The sequence below is a fragment of the Beta vulgaris genome, chromosome 4 (genome assembly GCF_026745355.1).
Source record: "Beta vulgaris subsp. vulgaris cultivar EL10 chromosome 4, EL10.2, whole genome shotgun sequence".
Lineage (NCBI taxonomy): Eukaryota > Viridiplantae > Streptophyta > Magnoliopsida > Caryophyllales > Amaranthaceae > Beta > Beta vulgaris.
The window spans coordinates 6,601,301-6,622,287 of NC_079205.1; the positions used below are offsets into that span (position 1 = coordinate 6,601,301).

The 20,987-nt window shown below is 35.4% G+C and overlaps 3 protein-coding genes across 3 annotated transcripts; 1 reads left to right on the top strand and 2 right to left on the bottom strand.

The window, feature by feature from the left end:
• Positions 1–2,494: 2,494 nt before the first annotated feature.
• LOC104907098 (50S ribosomal protein L24, chloroplastic) lies at positions 2,495–6,335 on the bottom strand. The gene is made up of 4 exons (XM_010695972.4): positions 6,137–6,335; positions 4,682–4,723; positions 3,483–3,713; positions 2,495–2,881 (listed from the first exon to the last, which is right to left on the bottom strand). Exons 1-4 carry the CDS (start codon positions 6,236–6,238, stop codon positions 2,675–2,677), a joined length of 582 nt encoding a protein of 193 aa, XP_010694274.2. The 5' UTR covers positions 6,239–6,335; the 3' UTR covers positions 2,495–2,674.
• Positions 6,336–11,074: 4,739 nt separating this feature from the next.
• LOC125496316 (uncharacterized) lies at positions 11,075–12,303 on the bottom strand. Its single transcript, XM_048641816.2, has 2 exons — positions 12,002–12,303; positions 11,075–11,475 (listed from the first exon to the last, which is right to left on the bottom strand). Exons 1-2 carry the CDS (start codon positions 12,242–12,244, stop codon positions 11,257–11,259), a joined length of 462 nt encoding a protein of 153 aa, XP_048497773.1. The 5' UTR covers positions 12,245–12,303; the 3' UTR covers positions 11,075–11,256.
• A 1,604-nt stretch (positions 12,304–13,907) lies between these two features.
• On the top strand, positions 13,908–17,164 carry LOC104907099 (cytochrome P450 CYP736A12-like). The gene is made up of 2 exons (XM_010695974.4): positions 13,908–14,672; positions 16,260–17,164. Exons 1-2 carry the CDS (start codon positions 13,980–13,982, stop codon positions 17,079–17,081), a joined length of 1,515 nt encoding a protein of 504 aa, XP_010694276.2. The 5' UTR covers positions 13,908–13,979; the 3' UTR covers positions 17,082–17,164.
• Positions 17,165–20,987: the final 3,823 nt, after the last annotated feature.

Here is a 20,987-nt window from a genome sequence, read left to right on the forward strand (position 1 = left end):
ATGGGATTCCATTATCCTTTCCTAATACTTTAAAAGGCCTAACTACTAAGTTGGACTGATTGACGTGTGTAAGATGCCGATTTATTATGTTCATATTTATTTAAAGAAAAATAAGTTCATCTTGGTGTAAATCACAAGATAACGGTTGTATATATCATAAGAAAATGGTTTCAACAAGATGTGCATGAGATATATCCATATTGTATAGACGTGAAAGGATTCTCATTGGTTATATTGATTGTATTAGTGTATTACCTTCTTACTCAATTATAAGATGATATCAAAAAACTTTCTTTTACTTGTTGATTGTTAATGAGATAATGTTCGAGCTAACTCATTAAAGTATCTTTCATGTCGATAATGTGTAATACTAGTATTAAACTTGTGCGATGAACATGCTATATTATAATTAGCTCTTTTAGGGTGCGTTCTGTTCAACTTAAAAAATTAAGTTTCAGGTCCAATAAGTTCATATTAGTTCAGATAAGTTCAGATAAGTTGCAATAAGGTCTAATAAGTGCAATAAGTTCCAATAAGGTCTAATAAGGTCCAATAAGTTCTAATCAGGTGCAATAAGTTCCAATCAGGTGTAATAAGTTCCAATCAGGTCTAATAAGGTCCAATAAGTTCCAATCAGGTCTAATAAGGTCCAATAAGGTTCAAATAGTCAATGTTTAATAAACATTTGTATTATTGTCCATTATTTGTTATTCATAATTTCATATCACTAATAGCGGATTATGTTATTATTAGAATTTTAATTAAAGTACCACAATGATTATATAGTATTATACTTGTATTAGTGTCTATTATTATTTATTTGTATTATGTCTATTATTTTATTATTTATTTGTATAATGTCTATTATTTTATTATTCATATTACTATTAGCTGATTATGTTATTATTAGAATTTTTTATTAAAGTACCACAATGTATAGTATTATAGAATCTTTTCTCTTTCTTCTAGTAACATTCACATAAATGAAAGGAGAAGAAAGCTGAAGAAATGAAGGAAGGAATTGTTGTTAGCAATAAATGTTAATTTAGGTCCAATAAAGTCTAATAAGTTTCAATCAGGTCCAATAAGGTCTAATAAGTTTCAATCAAGGCCAATAAGGTCTAATAAGTTTCAATAAGGTCAATAAGTTCCAATAAGTTCCAATCAGGTCCAATAAGTTGAATCAGGTCCAATCAGGTTTAATAAGTTCCAATAAGTTCAGTTCAGGTTCAATAAGTTCAGTTCAGATAAGGTCCAATAAGTTCAGGGCCAATAAGTTGAATAGAACGCACCAATCAGGTCCAATAAGTTGAATCAGGTCCAATCAGGTTTAATCAGGTTTATTAAACCTGATTGGACCTGATTCAACTTATTGAACCTGATTGGAACTTATTGGAACTTATTGAAACTTATTAGACCTTATTGGACCTGATTGAAACTTATTAGACCTTATTGGACCTGATTGAAACTTATTTGACCTTATTAGACAAAAAAATTGACTATTAGTAATATGAATATTACCCCTAACGTAAATACTACCCCTCAAAATTTATTATGAAGTAATAATTAATAAAATTCATCCTTTAAAAATATTATTATTATTATTAATTATCTCTTATGATAATTAATTTAACAAAAAAAATTTACTATTTATATATTTAACATGTTATCTCTAGTTATTTAAAGACGAATTGCAAAAATATTGTAATTATAATTATTATTATTGTTAACCTTAATCATTTGACCATGATTATAATATTATTTAATGGCAATATGAATAATCAAATAATAGACAATAATACAAGTATAATACTATACATTGTGGTACTTTAATAAAAAATTCTAATAATAACATAATCAACTAATAGTAATATGAATAATAAAATAATAGAAATAATAAAAATAAATAATAAAATAATAGACATAATACAAATAAATAATAAAGTAATAAACACTAATACAAGTATAATACTATATAATCATTGTGGTACTTTAATTAAAATTCTAATAATAACATAATCAGCTAATAGTGATATGAAATTATGAATAACAAAATAATAGACAATAATACAAATGTTTATTAAACATTGACTATTTGGACCTTATTAGACTTGATTGGAACTTATTGGACCTTATTAGACCTTATTGCCCTTATTAGACCTTATTGCAACTTATCTGAACTTATCTGAACTTATTGGACCTGAAACTTAATTTTTTAAGTTGAACAGAACGCACCCTTAGTAATCATAATTTATAAAAATTCTATCAATAAGGTTTTCCTACTCAGACATCATGTACAATTATTTCCTACAAATAACTATTTCTTACTTGCATAAAAGCCTTATTATAGATGGAATGTAGTACAAGTTGCCAATACATCAGGATAACTCTCTGGTTACATTCTGATGTTGTGTGTCCTGCAATATGCAAGATGAGTGCAGAATGATGAAATCTTTATGCTTAAACTGCAGAAATAATGACATATAGTAGGATATAGCATCGGTAAATAGCACATATAACTACATCGATTAATGTGGCAACTAGCAATAGTTTGTTTAAAGAGAAAAAGGATGAGCAATGGCTATTCTCTGGCTAAGCTACCATATTGCAGTAGCTGCAAAAAAAGAAGACCGGATACATTTTACACAAAAAGACTTCAATCGAGAAGCGCTTTCTAGGAAGCAGGAGCAGCAAGAGCTGTTTCAGATTCCTTCTTACTCTGAATTTCCTTCCACCTTTCTGGAGTGTCTACGATCTCTCCTGTTTTTATGAGGTAGCGAACTTTTCTTCCATCCTCGAGAATTTTGTGACCCACCCTACTTGCGACTTCTTTATCCTTTGAGTACAACATGACATTTGAGCTATGTATAGGTCCCTCAATCTGGATATGAGAAGAGTAATAAGTTTATGTAGCTGAAAACGCAATCTAGTCAATTAGTTGAAGTAACTTTCCATCTAGGCTTTGTTTGGTTGGACAGGAAACATTATCAATGGAAAATCAAATTCCAATTGGAAAACATGATTGAAAGTTAGTTTACCTTGGTTTGTTCATCACAAGAAGAGTAATAAGTTCATCACAGGAAAAAGAAAATATGAAAACAGAAGGAAAATGGGAAAGTCACTTCTCTGGGAAAAACATTTCCTCCCAACCAAACACTCTTTTAAGCTGTTTTATTGAACTGATTTTCGACTTCGTAAACTTAAATTCACTTGAGAGGAAGTTGGAGAAAGACTGAAAGAGCAAGATCCCAGACATATGTCACATCTCATAGATAGATGCGAAGAAGAATTAAACGAATTACGTCTTGACATGAGATATAGGTGAGGAAAATGAAAGTGGAAATCTTATCACAAATCTTTTTTTTGTAATAGGCATGTTTCTGCCACAATACACAAGGTATCGATAATTTGAAATCGCGATAGGTTTTCCTTATTGCAAGGAAGTAATATATTAGTTAAGAACGAATAGGCAATGAACATACCTTGATTATCTGACCTTGTTCACCCTCTTCTTTGCTTTTCACATGCTTCGTCTTCAAGTTTAAATCCTTGATGATCACTGTGCTGTTGTGTTTATAAAGCTTACTGATCTCACCAATCTTTCCTTTCTCTCCTCCAGATATTACTTTCACAGTATCTCCAACCCTGACATGCATTTTATGAAGTATAGGTAGACTGTTAGGTTTACAATCCTTCCGCTCCCACCGCTTGAGCTGCATGACAGAATAATAGATGACTCCATAAGGAAATGTTTGAATTGGCCTCCATAGAATGTATTATCACAGATGAATTTACAGCCTAACAGAGGATGGGATACTAATGATATGAGAGAGTCTGCATTATTAGTATTAGTCGTACTACTCGCAAAAGGCACAAGATTACAAACCTAACATGTTGGTCATTTTTAGAGAATCATACATAGATTGTTGCAATTGAAATGATAATTGTCATTTTTCGACATGTAATTAGATTTAGACAAGTCACTGCATTCTCTTGACAAACATACCAAGACAAGCGGTTCAGTGATAACCATTTCAAATATTTGATGCATGACAAATTATTGCAATAAAAATGGTAATTACCCAAATACCTGCAGTACAGTTTCTTCATCAGGATCAAGCAAAGATTTTCAACCAGGGGACTATCAACTAAGGATAGGCTAACAATTACATTATCTGATATTTCTCCAGAATAGAAAAAAGGAGGGAGTGTAAAATCTATGTCATTAAGAGCTCTATTGTTCTCTAGAATATACAGAAGTTCCTTCTCTTATCCCCCCCCACCCCCTTCTCTTCGGGCATATAACAAGCTTGGACCTGAATATGCCTGCCCTTAAGGGATTTTTCGAGCTCTAGTCGAGTAAAGAATAACACTTCCTTCTTAAAGAGAACCTTTAATCTAGATGGAATTTATATTAGTTTAGTATCAAGCTTTTTCATAATAGTCAAATCAAAGTTATAGAGTAGTTCCTTCTGGTTATTGTCTAGTTCTAGCCAATCTCAGTACTGGTGCTTCTTATGGAAGGGTGTGTCATTTTTCATATATCATTTTTTAGAAATTTAGAACCTTTCTGTTTTGGTACTTGTGCTGTTGTGGACCAGGAGAGACATTTGAATGTATATCAAATAGACAAGACAGAATTTAAACAGGGAACACATAACCAAGAGTTTGAAGTACCAACCCTCATGACAATAACACATGGTGGATGATCTGCTGTTTTAACCTGCAATAACATAACCAGGTGGTTAAAAGAAAAATTACAGATCCAATATTTGATGATACGGGTGTAATCCATCACATTCATGTATTAGTGAGTAGAAAGATAGATCAATTGTGGATCCAATATCGATCATAAACTATTCATGGTGAGTACCACATTTCTAAAGTCAGACAAGAAGCAGAACAAGAAATTTCCAGCTTCAGGAGGTGACAGTCGGAAAAAGCAGCAACATGAGTATATTCACAAAGATTGCTGCACATAATTTGCTCTTGCGATAAGGACATAAAAATCATCTCGTACCTCCTAAAACGGCTGTCTACTTTCTATTTAATATCTAATCTATGCCTATGCTTACGAGTTGCAACCTGCAAACTAAAAAAATTAGCTGTTAACCTGGCAAAAGATGACTTCCTTCCTCCCTCACCCCAAAAGCAAAAAGGGATGCATCACATGAATAACTACTAGCTCAAGAACACAAATTCTTTCAAAAAAGAATTGGGCACAACAACTTACCAGTCAGCAACTTTGTCATATGAATCTTCTACATCTAGACATACAAAATACCCGGTATACCCCAGTAGAAAGAGGATAGCCTAAACTCAAAAGGTTATATAATTGGATTGCCATTAAAGGTAAGTCAGAAGTTCTAATCTGAGCAAGAGCACGCATTTCAATCTCACGAGTCATTAGATTCAAGATTCTACATCATATACTTCAGTCTCTTGAGTCCAGACAATTTCCAAACAATCGAGCATAAAGAAACCTTGAATGTTCTCAAGCAAGAAAAAATGGGTCGTTAATGTATCATTTAAGTACTCAAACAAAGTTCTATCTTCAACCTAATACGAGAGCATCGATAAGGCCGAATTCAGATATCTTACTACGCATGCTACCAGTTATCAAACACAAACAAGTGTGCAAGGTTTTGTTTTCCTCCACAAAATATAACAATGCACTCACTTAAGGAATAAAATTACAAGTTGTAACACATTGCACAAGTCATCTCAGCAACGAAGACCAACTAACTGCCCAATTACATCATATTAGAGTTCAAAAATGAGGGAATTGTCAAGGAAGAATACAATCGAAATTACAATATAAATATCAACAGAACAAAATCGACATTGCAAAGGGATATATTCTACCGAAGAAAAATATGAAGAATACGTTGCATAATTATCCAAATTGAGCACAAATTCCGCAGCAAAATTCACATTACGAAACAACCCTTGTAGCATTTCCACAATTAAATCCTCAAAAAATCAATAAAAAAGAATATTCCACTAATTGAGCAAGTACCCAGTTCAATGTTAACAAAAAAGAAACTAACTTTAACCAAATTAATTGCAAAAAAAAACCCAAATTAGAAAACAAAAAAAAACCCAGAAATGAATTAAGGGGAAAATTCTGGGATACCTGAGGAAATGTTGAAGAAGGAAAGACACGTTGTCCAAGAAAAGAGTTGGAGGAGAGAGAAAGTGAGGTAAAGGAGCTCTGAAGAGCAGCCATGGCTGCCATTTTTGCTATAGCTTCAACTCTGTTGGAAGTTGAGAGAGGTAAGTTGGTTTTGAGGGGATTATCTTCCACCCTTCTTTTTGGCTGAAAATATGATGATAATAAATTGATTGTGGATAAAGTTTTTATTTTTATTTTTGCTCATTGAAAACCAGCTCATTGGTGAGCCCAACAGATCTTTTATGGCCAGTTTTTATTCAAATAAATGCAAATATGTTGGGCTGTTTTGTTTTTTACCCAATTGATTATGGTTTTTATTGCTTACCTAGCCCATCTATACTTTGCTTTCTGTCCAGTTTGTTTTGGATCATTACTCAAAGGGAAATCTATCTGTTTATTCTAAATTTTCACTAAAGTTATAATCAAAGAAAAAGGAGTTTTTTTTTTTTTTGGTACATAAAGAAAGTTAGGACACCCTTCTCTCAAGGGAGATTCCTAACGAATCCAGAAGAACTAATTTATTTAACAAAGGTTCCGTAGAAACATCCACGTCTAGCGAAGCAGCAGAAATATTGTGACTTTTTTTGATAGAAGATCTGCTACCGATTAGCTTCCCGGAAAATATGCTTGATGGTGTAGAACTAAACTGTCGAAGCAAATGCCGGATGTCATCAATTAGGGTTTGGATAGTCCAAGGGCAAGTGCAATGCCCTTGCATTACTCTTATAACTACTTGATTATCTCCTTCAATATATAATATTCTTGTATATGCTGCTGAATGGCAAATATCAATCCATTTCTTAATCCCCCAGGCTTCAGCAACGAGAGCTGATGTTTGTCCAAATCGATAACTTGAGCTGCCACAAGAAGACCAGCGGAGTTGCGAATGGCAACACCGGCAGCGGCTGAAGAGTCAATGACTGAGCCATCAAAGTTTAGCTTGAAGTAATTGGGAGGTGGGGCTGCCAGCTAACTGTGATGTAAGTAGGGGACCTGCAAGGAGGAAGTGAAGAGATAGTGAAGGAAAAATCCATCGTATTTCGCGTAGTCCATTCCAAATACAAATGCCAGGCTCTATAATAAATTCGATTTTAAATTAAGCACATTTTCCTCAAAGATAATTGAGTTGCGTTCCTTCCAAATACTCCACAAACTGTAGCAGAACAATTGTAAGGCCTGAGGATAGGATCGGAGACTCGTTAGGCATTGTTCAAGCTCTTGAGGCATGATATACCGGATTTTCGGTCGTAGCTAATTTGATTTCCAATATTGACTGATTAGAGGGCATGTGAAAAATAAATGGTCAAGTGTCTCATTATTAGTTTTACAAAGAGGGCAAAGAGCGTCATTATTGATTTGACGGTTAGCTAAATTGAATTTTAACGGCAGACCATTTTGTAAACATTGCCATAGAAAAATTTGTATTTTTGGGGATATATTAATTTTCCATATCCAGTTAAAAGACCAAGGAATACAGTTTGAGGAGTATGTCAACTTCCATGAGCGAGCCAGGTGGCTGTTTTAACAGAAAATTCTCCAGAGGTTGTAAGCCCCCAACAAGGCACATCAGCGGTGGGATAGCTAGGGATAGGAATCCCCAAAATTAGGTGGGTAATATTCGGTGGAACTAATTCATTAAGGAGAGAAACATTCCATTGCCTAGATGGAAAGAATAACATTACTGGCAGTAAGTTCTCCAGATAGTAGCAATAGACATGACTTGAAGATTAAGCATTTCAATAATGCTTTGATTAGCACACCAGTTATCACTCCAAAAATAAACATTTGTTCCAGTTCCAATTTTCCAACGTATTCATTTCCTTAATAGCTCTCTAGATCGGAGAATTGATTTCCAAATATGAGAGTCTTTTGACTTGGCTTTATATTCAAAGAAAGAAGTATTCCTAAGATATTTTTGACGCATAAGATTTGGCCAGAGCGAGTGTTGGTCAGAAAGGATTCGCCATCCCATTTTAGCTAAGTATGCTTCATTTACATGGGAAGTTTTTCGAAAATTTAAACCACCATATTTTTTTGGACGACAAATTTTTGACCATGCAATAAGGGATAGTCCTGAAGCGTTCGTTGATGAGCGCCAGAAAAACTTTCGGTTGATATTATCTATTGTAGAGCATATTTTCTTGGGTAGCTGTGTCGTTGCCATAAGATAGGCTGGGGAAGATTCTAGATGACTCTGAATAAGTACTGATTTTCCAGCTTTCGAGAGATAATGATTGTGCCAAGAGTTAATTTTGTTGTCTACTTTTTGGATTAAGTGGTGGAAATCGTTAGGCATTGGCTTATAATTGGAGAATATAACGCCCAAATACCTTCCCAAAAAATCCTTTGGGGTCATATTGAAAATTGCAGCAATTGATCTTCGTCTAGAATTCGGGATTTGTTTAGAAAACATGATTGATGATTTATGAAAATTCACTAACTGCCCTGAATTGATGCAAAAAAAGTCTAGAATATTTTTGAGGCGGTTAGCAGAATCTAGGTTAGCTTTACAAAATAATGAGCCGTCATCAGCAAAGAATAGCCCTGGAATTATCTGAGCATGTGGAGCAAGTTTGATTCCAATTCCTGATTTTGAGTTTTATGCTGCGAAATCCAGTTGTCGACAAAGGACATCCATACATAAAGTGAAAAGATAAGGTGATAAAGGGTCACCCTGGCGAAGGCCTCGAGAGGGGTGAAAGACAGAAGTTGTGTCTTGATTGATGACGAGTGAGTAGGAAACAGTCGAGATGCATTGCATGATCCATTTGATCCATTGTTGGTGAAAACCATAACTTTTAAGAGCATGGGCTAAAAAATCCCATTCGATACGGTCATATGCTTTTTCCATATCTAATTTCAGGGCAAACCATCCCTTTCTACTTTTTGATTTGTTAAAGATATTCAGGATCTCTTGAACAATAAGTACATTATCATGTATAAGCCTTCCAGGAGTAAAGGCATTTTGAAACGGGCTAATAATTTTAACCAGAATTGGCCGAAGGCGTTCTACCAAGATTTTTGAGATAATTTTATATAATGTGGTACATAAGCTGATAGGTCTGAATTGATTTGGCTTTTCAGGATTAGTTGTTTTCGGTATCAAAGTGATCAATGTATGATTAACACTACGCAAAAGGTGACCGTGATTGAAAAAATCATGTATGGCTTTGCAAATGTCAGGACCCACAATATCCCAATATTGTTGGAAGAATTTAGACCCATAACCATCTGATCCTGGGGATTTTGAGGGATCAATGCTAAAGATAGCGTCTCTAATTTCTTTGTCTGAAATAGAAGCTACTAAATGTGAATTATCTGTATCGGAGACTATAGGGGAGATGCAAGGCGTGGTTACATGCCGCTGACATCGGTGGGCAGATTTAAAACGTTCTTGAAATTCTGATAAAAAAGCATATTGTATTTCAGTCGGGGAATCAACCCATTGATTCAAATGATTTTTAATACACAAAATGCGTTGACGTTTGAATTTAGCAGTAATCTTGGAGTGAAAAAATGCAGAGTTGCGATCTCCTTTTGTCAACCATTGTTTTCGAGAATACTTCCCCCAAAATTTTTGGGTGAATGTTAGAAGTCGTTCTCGTTGACGAACTAATTGTCCCAAGTGCCGTTCGATATGAGGATTGCTAGGAAACTGGAGTAATTGTTGTTGGACATTTACGAATCTATTATGATTCTGATCCAGTTTCTGTTGTACATGTCCAAAATTTTTCCTTGCCCATAGTTTCAATTCTTGTTTTATAAACTGAAGTTTTTGGGTGATATTATAGAAATGCGAACGTGAATGTTGTTGGTACCAATATTTGCAAATAATTTTTCTTGTATTGGGATCATTCGTCCATGCATTCTGAAATCGAAATCGTACTGGCTTATATTGTCTTTCTTGATTTGTAGTTAATATTATAGGTGCATGATCAGAGCAAGTGTAAGCATCATAATGGAGAAATGAGTTTTGATATTTTGATGCCCATTGGGGAGAGACTAAACAACGATCAAGTTTTTCGTATATATATTGGTCATTATGTTTTTTTCTCCAAGAAAAGACATTTGAATGGCTGCATACATCTTGTGCCTGACAAGAGAACATGAAGTCTGAAAGAATTTGACAACGTGAATGGGTAGCACGAATCCCCCCTCTTTTGTCACTAATTTGCAAGAGTTCATTAAAATCTCCAATAAGGCACCATGGAAGGTGAATACTAGAGAAAAATTCAGTTACGTCTGTCCAAAATGCAGCTTTATCCATGTTTTGAGCAGGAGCATATATACCAGTAAACCAAAAAGCAAAAGACGAGCATTTTTCTTGAACTATAAAGTGAGCCAAACGGGACGATGGTGTTTGCGGCGTTATAGAATAAGTGTCGTTTTTCCATAGTACCCATATTCCACCACTATGTCCACTCGGATCTATAATGAGTATATCATCAAAGCCCAGGGTGGTAATCATTTTTTGCCGATTTACTTTTGAGCTCATGGTTTCAAGTATGATTACAATATCCGGTTTGTATTTTCGAGTGAGAAAAAGTATCTCACTTCACTAAATGCATTTTGTTTTTTAGCACCTTGAATATTCCAACTAAGAATTTTCATGGTTGTCATATAGTTAACTTATTATTCGATTGTCGACAGAGGCCGTACGCCTGGTGTCAGCATCATGGCAAATACATGAGAGATTGATAATAAACTTATGGTGCATTTGGAAGTCATATATCAGTTGTATAGTGTGATAATGTATGATCCATCTAAATACTTTGTATTGCCTCCAACCGTAATTTTCATAGTGATTGAGCATATAATATTTCAGAGACACCAAGTGTCTAGGCAGGCATCGAATGATGCTGGGCAAGGCTATATGCCAGTCCCAAAAGTCGAGCACAATAGTAGCAAAGTGGTATTGATTTACAGATTTGTGGCAATTAATATAATTACAACCATGCTTATATATTTGCAAAGAGGGAGCAATCTTTATACTATGGCATGGCATGAAATGAAGTATACATCTCAGTAATTGCAAGACAAAAATTAACCAATCACTGGTCACATACTCATAGGGCGATAATCTAATAGTATATATCATTGCAATAAGTGTTATATTGCTTAACCATGGCAATATATTTATCCAAACGCACACCCAAATTGAAGTGTCTTGGCAAGTGATGATCTGACTCATTGAAAGATAAACCAAGCTCCTGTACCATGTAACCATAGCCTTCAGTAATTTCACCGACCGAGCGGTGTACATAGAAATGATGTTGTAGCATCGCAGGTGTATATAAACACTAGGATAAAAGATCACAGGGCTTAATTGTGTCAATATTTCCAGATAGAAGAACCGATCATGTTTTTTCATTACAGTAACCCACTCTAAGAAAATACATTCCGACCAATGTAAAATATATTTATTGTGGAGTTCATGACATACAATTCTAACAAAAGGTTTATATAAGTCACTAATTCTTGTGAGGTGATCTGATATATACAATTGCAAAGAATGCAGCAGCATTTAGTATAGCAGGTCTCAAATACAAGTAGTACAACATTGTCAAATTGAATTCCATACAAATACGTGGTCAATAAATAATTTTGACAAAACCATCATAGGTGGCTGATATAGTGAGGCGAAATCCATGAGTAACGATCATATACACTGCCATATATATTGAAAAAAGACAACCCCCAAAAGGAATTTATCATAACAGAGAGCAATTGGAATTTAGGCCTGATTTCTTTGTAATTCAGTGAGATTGTTGCAAAATTATACTTACTCAAGATTAATGAAATTAGTAAAGGAGATAGAATACTTACCTGGATTGAAAACCAATCCCTTCGTCGGTGGTGGGTAATTCGAAGGTGTCGGCTATGGCATCTTTTCTGGGTAGGTGGCTGGGGAAGGTAGAACATCATCTTCTCCACTTGAGTTGTGCGAAAAACAGCGGCGCCGATGGATGCCGTAACGTTGGGAGCCATGGGTGGTTGAAGACTAGAGAAGAGCAGAGGAGGGATGGGCGGATTGGGTGGTTCCGGTGGTCGGGGGTTCGTAAACCCCATCTTTAGAGCTTCTCTCTCTTCCTATTCTCTCTCTAGAGCGTTCTTAGTGAAGGAGTTGTCTCTCAAAGAAAAAGGAGTTAAACATGTACTATTAATACTAAACCCCGTTTCTGAATAAGTAAAACGTTTTAAAATTTTCACTAAAGTTATAATCATTATCTCGAATTATGTATTTGTAAAAGTTATAAAAAGTTGATATTATGAAAATATTCATTTTGATAAATTCAACGCTATCTTATATGATCATTTTTGTTTTTATATATAAGTAGAAAAATATGGCCAAAGTGAGGTATCTGAATAGTGTAAAATTGTTGCATTTAAAACGAAAAAAAAAAGTATTTGACGACTCACCTTTTAAAGTTTTTTTTTTAATCTTTCAGGACCTTAACTTACCCCCCCCCCCCTATTTAGGACCTCATGTCATGTTTTTTTTTGGTACTTTAAGCACACATAAACTCAAGGTTCTTCTAGTTTAAAAAACATAGAAAAACACATAATTTAACTATGGGTTTTGCTAAATGCGATCCTATTTTTTCATACTAACATCATGTATATATACTTCTTATGTATTCATACATATACATTTCCTCACTCTCTCTCTCACTCTCCCACTCTCATACATCCTCACTCTCCCACTCTCATACTTCCTCACATTATCTTATCATCCAAGGACTTCTCAGTCCTCTTTTTCGGCCAAGTTTCTGGTCACTCTCTCTCATCACATATTGCAGGAGGTTGAAATGACATCAACAACCACCACTCCTCCGACAACTTCTCTGACAACCTTTTAGTTTACAATACGTGCAACTTTTTTAATTTGAAAATTGAAAATGATGAAAATTGAAAATGCTGAAAAAGTGGTAAGGCGCCTGTAATAGGCTCCCGAACCTGTGGTCAGGCGCCTAAAATAGGTGCCCAACCACAGGTACAGGCGCCTAAAATAGGCGCCCAACCACAGGTACATGCGCCTAAAATAGGCGCCCAACCACATGTACATGTGCCTATTTTAGGCGCCCAACCACAGGAACAGGCGCCTAAAATAGGCACCCGAACCCGTGGTCAGGCGCCTAAAATAGGCGCCTGATCCTGTGGTTGGGCGCCGAAAATAGGCGCTTAGGTACTTTTTTGGCATTTTCAAGTCACTTTCTAATAATTTTTTCTCTATTCTGATATGTTCTAATAAAGCTAAATAAAATCAACCAAAATAGAGATTGAAAAAAAAAATGATTACACTAAACCCCATGTATCGTAGTCCTTCAATTCTAAGACATTCTACCAGTTTTATTCCAATTTTTTTAATTACATTAGCATTTTCCCGTAATGTAACGAGATGGTAAAAAAAAACTTGAAGTTGTTGGAACATGTGAACTTGTCGAATTTTTTTAAATCTCGTAGTCCTTCAATGGAGGAAATGGAAGTAATGAGAGAGAGAGAGAGAGTGAAAGATGAAAGGGACTGGAAGAGGTGAGGAGGAATGGAGGGGGATGGAAAGGGAATGAGTGAAGGAATTGGGAATGGAGGGAAAAGAGAAGGAAAGATCCTTGTATTTTTATAGAAAAATACAAGATGTTAGTAGAAAAAAACAGGGCGGCATTTAACAAATGATATTGGGTATGCACTTAGGGATGGTATCAAACATCACCTGCTAATTGTAAATTTGTAATCCCTAGTGTAGTGGGCTAGTGGCTATATATATAAAGCACCAGCTTCCCTACTTCAAAAACCACCCAAGAAAATGCCATTCCTAACAATAGGTCTCCTCATCTTCATCCTCCTGCTATTGTTATGGTCGTTTTTCCATGACTACCCTAATAAGACAACCAAACTACCTCCGGGACCCTTGCCACTCCCAATCATCGGAAACCTCCATATGTTGAGTACACTCCCACACCGAAGTCTAGCAAAACTAGCCAAGAAGTATGGCCCAATCATGCACCTTCGCTTGGGCATCCTTCCCACCACCATCATCTCCTCCCCCGAAGCGGCCGAGCTAATTCTTAAGCAACATGACCTCATTTTCTGCAGTCGTGCACCAACTTTAGCCACTTTCTACATGTGGTATGGAACGAAGGGCTTTGGACTCACCCCTTATGGAGATTACTGGCGACGAGCGAGGAGGATAAGTACTTTGCACGTATTTACAACCACCAAAGTTGTAGAATCTCAAGGGTTGAGGAAAAGAGAGATTGAGGGGGTTATTAGGTGGTTGAAGAGGGCGGCGGAGTCGCGTGAGGTGGTGGATTTGAGTAAGAAAGTTGGGGAGTTGATAGAAGAAATCATGTTTAAGATGTTGCTTGGGAAGAATAATGAGGTGGAGGATCAGAATATGAGGGGTGACTTGAAAGAGCTTATGGAAGAAGTTGTGAATGTGGGTGGTACCTTCAACTTAGGTGACTTTCTTCCTTTTCTTGCGCCTCTCGATCTACAGGTACATTCATGTACTCTTAATTAGATCTTGCTCACAAACCTCTCTGGGCGTTATTTTTTAAAGGAACCTGGACGTTAGATAAGCACTAAATATATTTCTTAAAATGATATAAATCTTAAAATGCATGTCAAAATTACACCTCAATCAGTGTGAGTAATTTTTAAATTCATTTTATATTTCCATTTTTAATTATTTTATCTAATGCTTTGAGGGCAATCATTAAGTTTTGCCTAATTGAATTTAGTCCCGATTATGTCTAAATTAACAAAATTTAATTTGCGTAAATGATGAAAATCTGACTGGCCCCATTAAACCCATCGTGTGCTTAAAATACTTGTGGCCCTACAAATTTGGTGAGCTGTGATGACCTAAGACTTTTCACTTTTGATATCTAGGTAGATATCAATTTAAGTTGTCTTGTTTGCAATCTTCATATCAATGTAGATAACCAAATATAATGAAGTTTGAGTTGTTGTCCTGATATAAATCATAGTGCTTAATCTCATTAAAAATTTAATGTCCCACCAGAAGGCTACAATACTTAATACATGCAACTTTTATTAGAAATATTAGAGTACAATAAAGATATAATAATATCTTTAGCATATATTATTATCTTAGGAAAATATTAGACACATCAATGTAATATAAACTCTTATTATATTCTCCCTATCCTAAACTTAACGTGTTGTCAAAGCTTTACAATTCTTGACTAATCTTGAGGGCTAAAACACATATTTTCCTTCTCGTTCCCGTGGGTATTAATTTTGTATTGTCCGCCCGCGAGGTATCATAACATAATTCCGATAATTCCGCTTAACTTTTTATTGTTTGGGTTTCTTCTTCCTACCCCACCGTGTTTGGATCATCTAGAGTTGTAAATTCTAACAAAGTCAATTTGTCTTCATCCTAGAGTAGCATTCCATTTTTAAAGTAAAAGAAAGAGAGGAAAAGAAATAGAAAAAAAAAAAAACTCCAACTCCAATCCATTAATTCCATCATTGTTTACACTTGTCAATTAGTTGAGTGCTACCTTATAGCGGCTTATGAACGGGACATTATTAAAATGTGTTTGAGGCACTTTTACTGTTTTTGAGGGGTTCATGCGATTAGTAGAAGCTTTCTGATCTGGCTAAATTGGTAATTCGACTCTATGTATGTCACGAGACAAGGCTTGTTGATTCTCCTTATACCGTGGGATAAGGTATATTGGTTCTTCCTTGTACAATGAGATAAGGTTCGGTTCCTTGTGCCAAGAGACGGGTATAATTTGATGTGAATGTGGTTTTGCTCAGAAAAACTAGTACCTGATGTACGCCCGACTTTGCTCAAAAAAAGTCAATAACTGATTTGACTCCACAATCTCAAATGGTGGTGATATTTACTATTAACATGAGAAGAAATGAAAATTGTGAAATTGTTTGATTAACTTAAACACATAAATTAAAGTAGCACAACAACTAGTGATTTTTATAATAAAAAAAAACTAAGTGTTCTTATGTCCCTTTCGATTTTGGTATTTAGGTAAATTGCTTTTTATAGTTGGGTGCGTGGCTCCATTATAACAGTTTTATAACCTCATTGCAGGGACTGACTCGTAAGATGAAGAATTTAACTAAGAGGGTAGATGAAATATTTGATAAAATTATTGAAGATCATCTGAAAGAGGATATTGCACAAAAGAAAGATGTTCTTAGTAATCTGCTTTCTATAATGAGCAATCCCAATAACGAATTTTTCTTAGATTCCTTTGGTCGTGACAATGTTAAAGCGATCATGTTAGATTTATTCACAGCAGGAATCGATACGTCGTCACACACCCTTGTATGGGCACTTTCAGCACTTTTAAGTCACCCAAGAGTGATGAACCTTTTGCAAGAAGAATTAGATGCCATTGTTACTAAAAATAGAATGGTAAAAGAATCAGACCTACCAAATTTACCTTATTTAGACATGGTGGTTAAAGAAACGTTTAGACTGTACCCTACAGTGCCATTACTACTACCTCGTGAGTGCCTAGAAGATGTTGTTGTTAATGGGTTTACGATACGTAAAAACACACGAATTATGATCAATTACTGGGCAATTGCACGAGATACTAAGTTATGGTCGAAAAATTCTGAAGAGTTTTTCCCTGAAAGATTTATAAACAGTGATATACATATTCGGGGACCAGATTTTATGTTGATTCCATTTGGTGCTGGAAGAAGAGGGTGCCCTGGCATGCAATTAGGACTTGCAACGGTTAAAATAGTATTAGCTCAAATGGTGCATTGTTTTAATTGGGAGCTTCCTGATGGTGTGGTACCTGAAGAAATGGACATGACCGAGAGATTTGGATTCACAATGCCAAGAACCAAGAAGTTGCTAGCCATACCTTCATACCGGCTACCAATTTCATTTCCTTAAAGTTATAATGTAATACTACTTATTGCGTACCCTTATCGCCTATTTTACTTTCCTTCTTAATGGTCAATCAAATTTTCTTCCAATTTGAAGTTTTAACTTTGATTGTGCTTATGGCATTCTAGGCCTTAAGAAATATCATAATATATCGTAATTAGAATTATTAATAACTATTAATAGTCAATTAAAAAAACTATTAATGGTAAGCTATTGATGAATGATGAGCACGACCGTGATGTTGAAGAGACGTTGCATAGTTTAAATGCCATACCCATCGATAAAGGCTATTTATCGGTAAGTATTTTAGTTATCTTAGATGATTATGTGCTAATATATATTTTAGGTGTCAAAATGATTAGTAGTATTTAGAAAGTAACTACAATAAAATTTTAGGTGGTTAAAATGACTTAAATTATAAGTTAAAATTTTACCCTTTCAAAATCAGGTGGCTGCAATTTTGAAAAATCTTTTTAAATTTTGATAACTAATTTTGCCAAAATAATTTATCAACTTAAGCAACTAATTTAGCCAAACAGTTAAGCTACTCAGCTACCTTATTAGTTCAGCTTTATCTTATCAGTTTCAGTTAATTTTCACCTTGCCAAACAGAGACAAAGTACAATGCTCAAAACGTTAAGAGATACACTCTAAGAGCATGTTTCTCAATATTTTTAGACTCTAAAAAATAAAATTAAATACTTACCCCGATTGTTTTCTTCTTATTAAGTTCAATTCCTCCAAAATCCATTACAATTGCTTAGTGAAAATGGACTCCACCATCTAAAAGCAAAAATTAAGCAAAAATTAGTTCAATTCCTCCACAATCCATCACAATACTTACCCCGATTGTTTTCTTCTTATTTAGTTCAAAAAGTCAAGAGAAAAAATTAAGCCATGTGAGGCTTGTTTGATTGATCTCTAAGACTATGAAAATGAAACTTTTTCAATTTTTATAAATTTGAAATTGAAGATACAAATGATACCAAAAATGCATTATTGACAAACATGAAAAAGGAGAAATGAGAATATTTTTTGAGACGAAAAAAGTATAACACTTGTTTATTAAATTTAATTAATATAATTTGCATAGAGTTGCCTTACAACTCATTTTGGTTGAAAAAACAATACTGTATTATTGCTTCTATAGTGTTGATGTAGTGACTCTATATTTTGTTTAAGGATTATTCATCAAGTACCCATCAACTATTAAAGAATACACTATGTAACTAAAGGTGCGCAATTTTGAACTAGGACCAAAATTTGGATCGAAACCGACCAGAATGGATCTTGTCTCTGGTCGATGACAATTTAAGATTTGGGATTTTCGGTCCGGTCCAATCCAAATCCAGAATCTTTTGGTCCAGCCAGTGGACCAGAATCATGCGTTCTTGTTTGCCACTTTATGAGGAAGTGTGTGGACAAGGAAAATGAAAAACCATCCCAAATTAAACACATTGAAGCTTACAGGGGTGGTCATTATCAAATTCTCGACCATGATCACATTTGAAAGATTTTATTTGACGTTCGAATTGAGTTGCAACATATCGGAAATCAATAAATGATGGGAAAGCCTGATATTTGTATTTGAGAGGAATAGTCAGCACAAAATGCATGCATAGAATCATCCAATAATACGAGATAATATTTATGACACAAACAACTACGAACCTAAGAGGTCCACATATTAGCATGAATAATATCAAAATCAGAGAAGTATTATTGGTAGAATCATGAAAAGGAAGTCTGTTATGTTATCCTAATTGACATGCAATGCAAACGGGGGAAATAAATTCCTTATCACATCGAATGATATTTTTAGATTGAAATAAATTAATCACTGGAGCTCCTGGATGTCTTAGACATCTGTGCCATATATCTGGTGAAACTACAACAAGAGAGGTGGCAAGATACTTGGACCGAGTGGATTGAGTCTGGACAACTGGATACAGCTCTCCCGAACTCTCACATCTCGTTATGATACTCCCCCGAAGGTCTTTCACCGAAAAACCAAAAGGATCAAATTCAATAGCATAGAATTGTCAGTGGTGAATTTTCAAACTGATATTAGGTTTTTGATTATTTGAGAGGATATTAGTACATCACGAAGAATAAGTGGGGTGGGAGAATTTGGAAATTGTCTGTACAGGAATACGGTGACCATTACCAACCAAAATGTTATTTTTAGTGCTTAAATTGAACAAGGGCAAGAGATTAGCTCAGTTGTTCATCATATGGGAGGTTGAACCCGAGTCCAAATACCAATGATCGTCCGCATTTGGAAGAGTCATCATAGAGAAGGACGAGGCTCATTCTGTAGGAGTCATCGATGGGCTATAACTAGTAGCATAGGCATGCTGAGGGACGTGGGCTCTACTGGGTTGATTGGACCGAGGAGGATGACTCTGCTGGGTGGTAAAATGTGTTGGGGGTTGGGCCTAAACAATCTGAGCAGTCTATAGTTAAAATGCAACTCACAGTTGGGTTTGTGAGGCATTTGGGATTGTTGGAGCATTCGGGCAGTAGACTGGGAAGGCTGGGTACCCTGCTGCTGCTGTTGTTTTGCACTGCGACCTTTCCCGCATCCCTTAACCCCTTTGCCATGGTTTCCACGACCACAACCACCACCTCTGCTCTAACTTTGTTGTGATGGTTGGGACGAGGAGGAGGATGGTGTTGTGGTGTTGTTGGAACTATGTGCAAGAAGCGCGTGACCGATAGCATCCTTGGAAGCACGTGCATCCTCAAAGCAAGGTAGAGGCTGAATTTGAGTAATTTGATGAGCAATACCATCATAATCCAAATCTAGTAAACTGGAACAAAGACATAAAATTAAAGCTCTTTTGGATACCGTTTGACCAACGTCAGATAGTTGATCTTTCAAGTCTTTGAAATTCTGTTAGTAGTGACGGCCACTGGTGCGGGCTGGGCGGGCCTGATCGTGGGCCGTAGTGGGCTGGGCTAAGATTTCACGGCCCAGGACCGGACCGTGAAATTCATGGGTTGGGTGGGCTAGTTTGCGGGCTGAAAAATCTTGGCCCACACCGGTTTGTTACCGGTTTTCACGGTTCGTGGGTGGTGGGCTGGACCGGGCTGATGGGCCGGCATGAGAATTTTTTTTCAAAATTATTTAATCATTGAAATTATTCATTATTGTTACATAAAATCTTTAAAATGAATTAAAAACATATACAAATATTAATATTAATGAATAATTTCTTTATTTTAAAATTTGATTGAATTATAATATATGCAATTTGATTAGAATATATACAATTTGATTAAAATATTCACAATTTGGTTCAATATTTACTTGGATTGGGCTTGTCTGGTTCATGGGTCGGGTTGGACCGGTTTCATGGTCCGGACTGGGCGGTTTTAGTAGTGGGCTTTAGTGGGCTGGGGCAAAAAATCTGGCCCACGACCCACCCACCAATTTCACGGTTCGAGCTGGGCTGGACCGGGCTTTTTGCTGGCCCGACCCACACGGTCCATAGTATTAAGTGACCTCAGGGAATTTCTCAACAAATAAATTCGTAAACTCGTTTTCAAGATAAATATAACACATTTCACCATTATCTTGAAAGATATTGGCGAGTCGATCCCAGGTTATTGTTGATCTTTCAACTCTTTCAATTTCATGCTTCTTCTTGATTAATTATTGTTGATTACACAAAGTATTTAGCACTTGGTTCTAAATCACAACAAGTTATACTCTCGTAGTGTATTGTAGTTGTTCCAATTCGATTTGTTACATTTTCTAAAAATCATTATGCATAGAATTATTTATTGGTAAAGCCAAAACTATATATATATATATATATATATATATATATATATATATATATATACATATACATTGAGACAAAAATTTTCATGGATTGATGCTATTAATTCCTAGTGATTACTTAG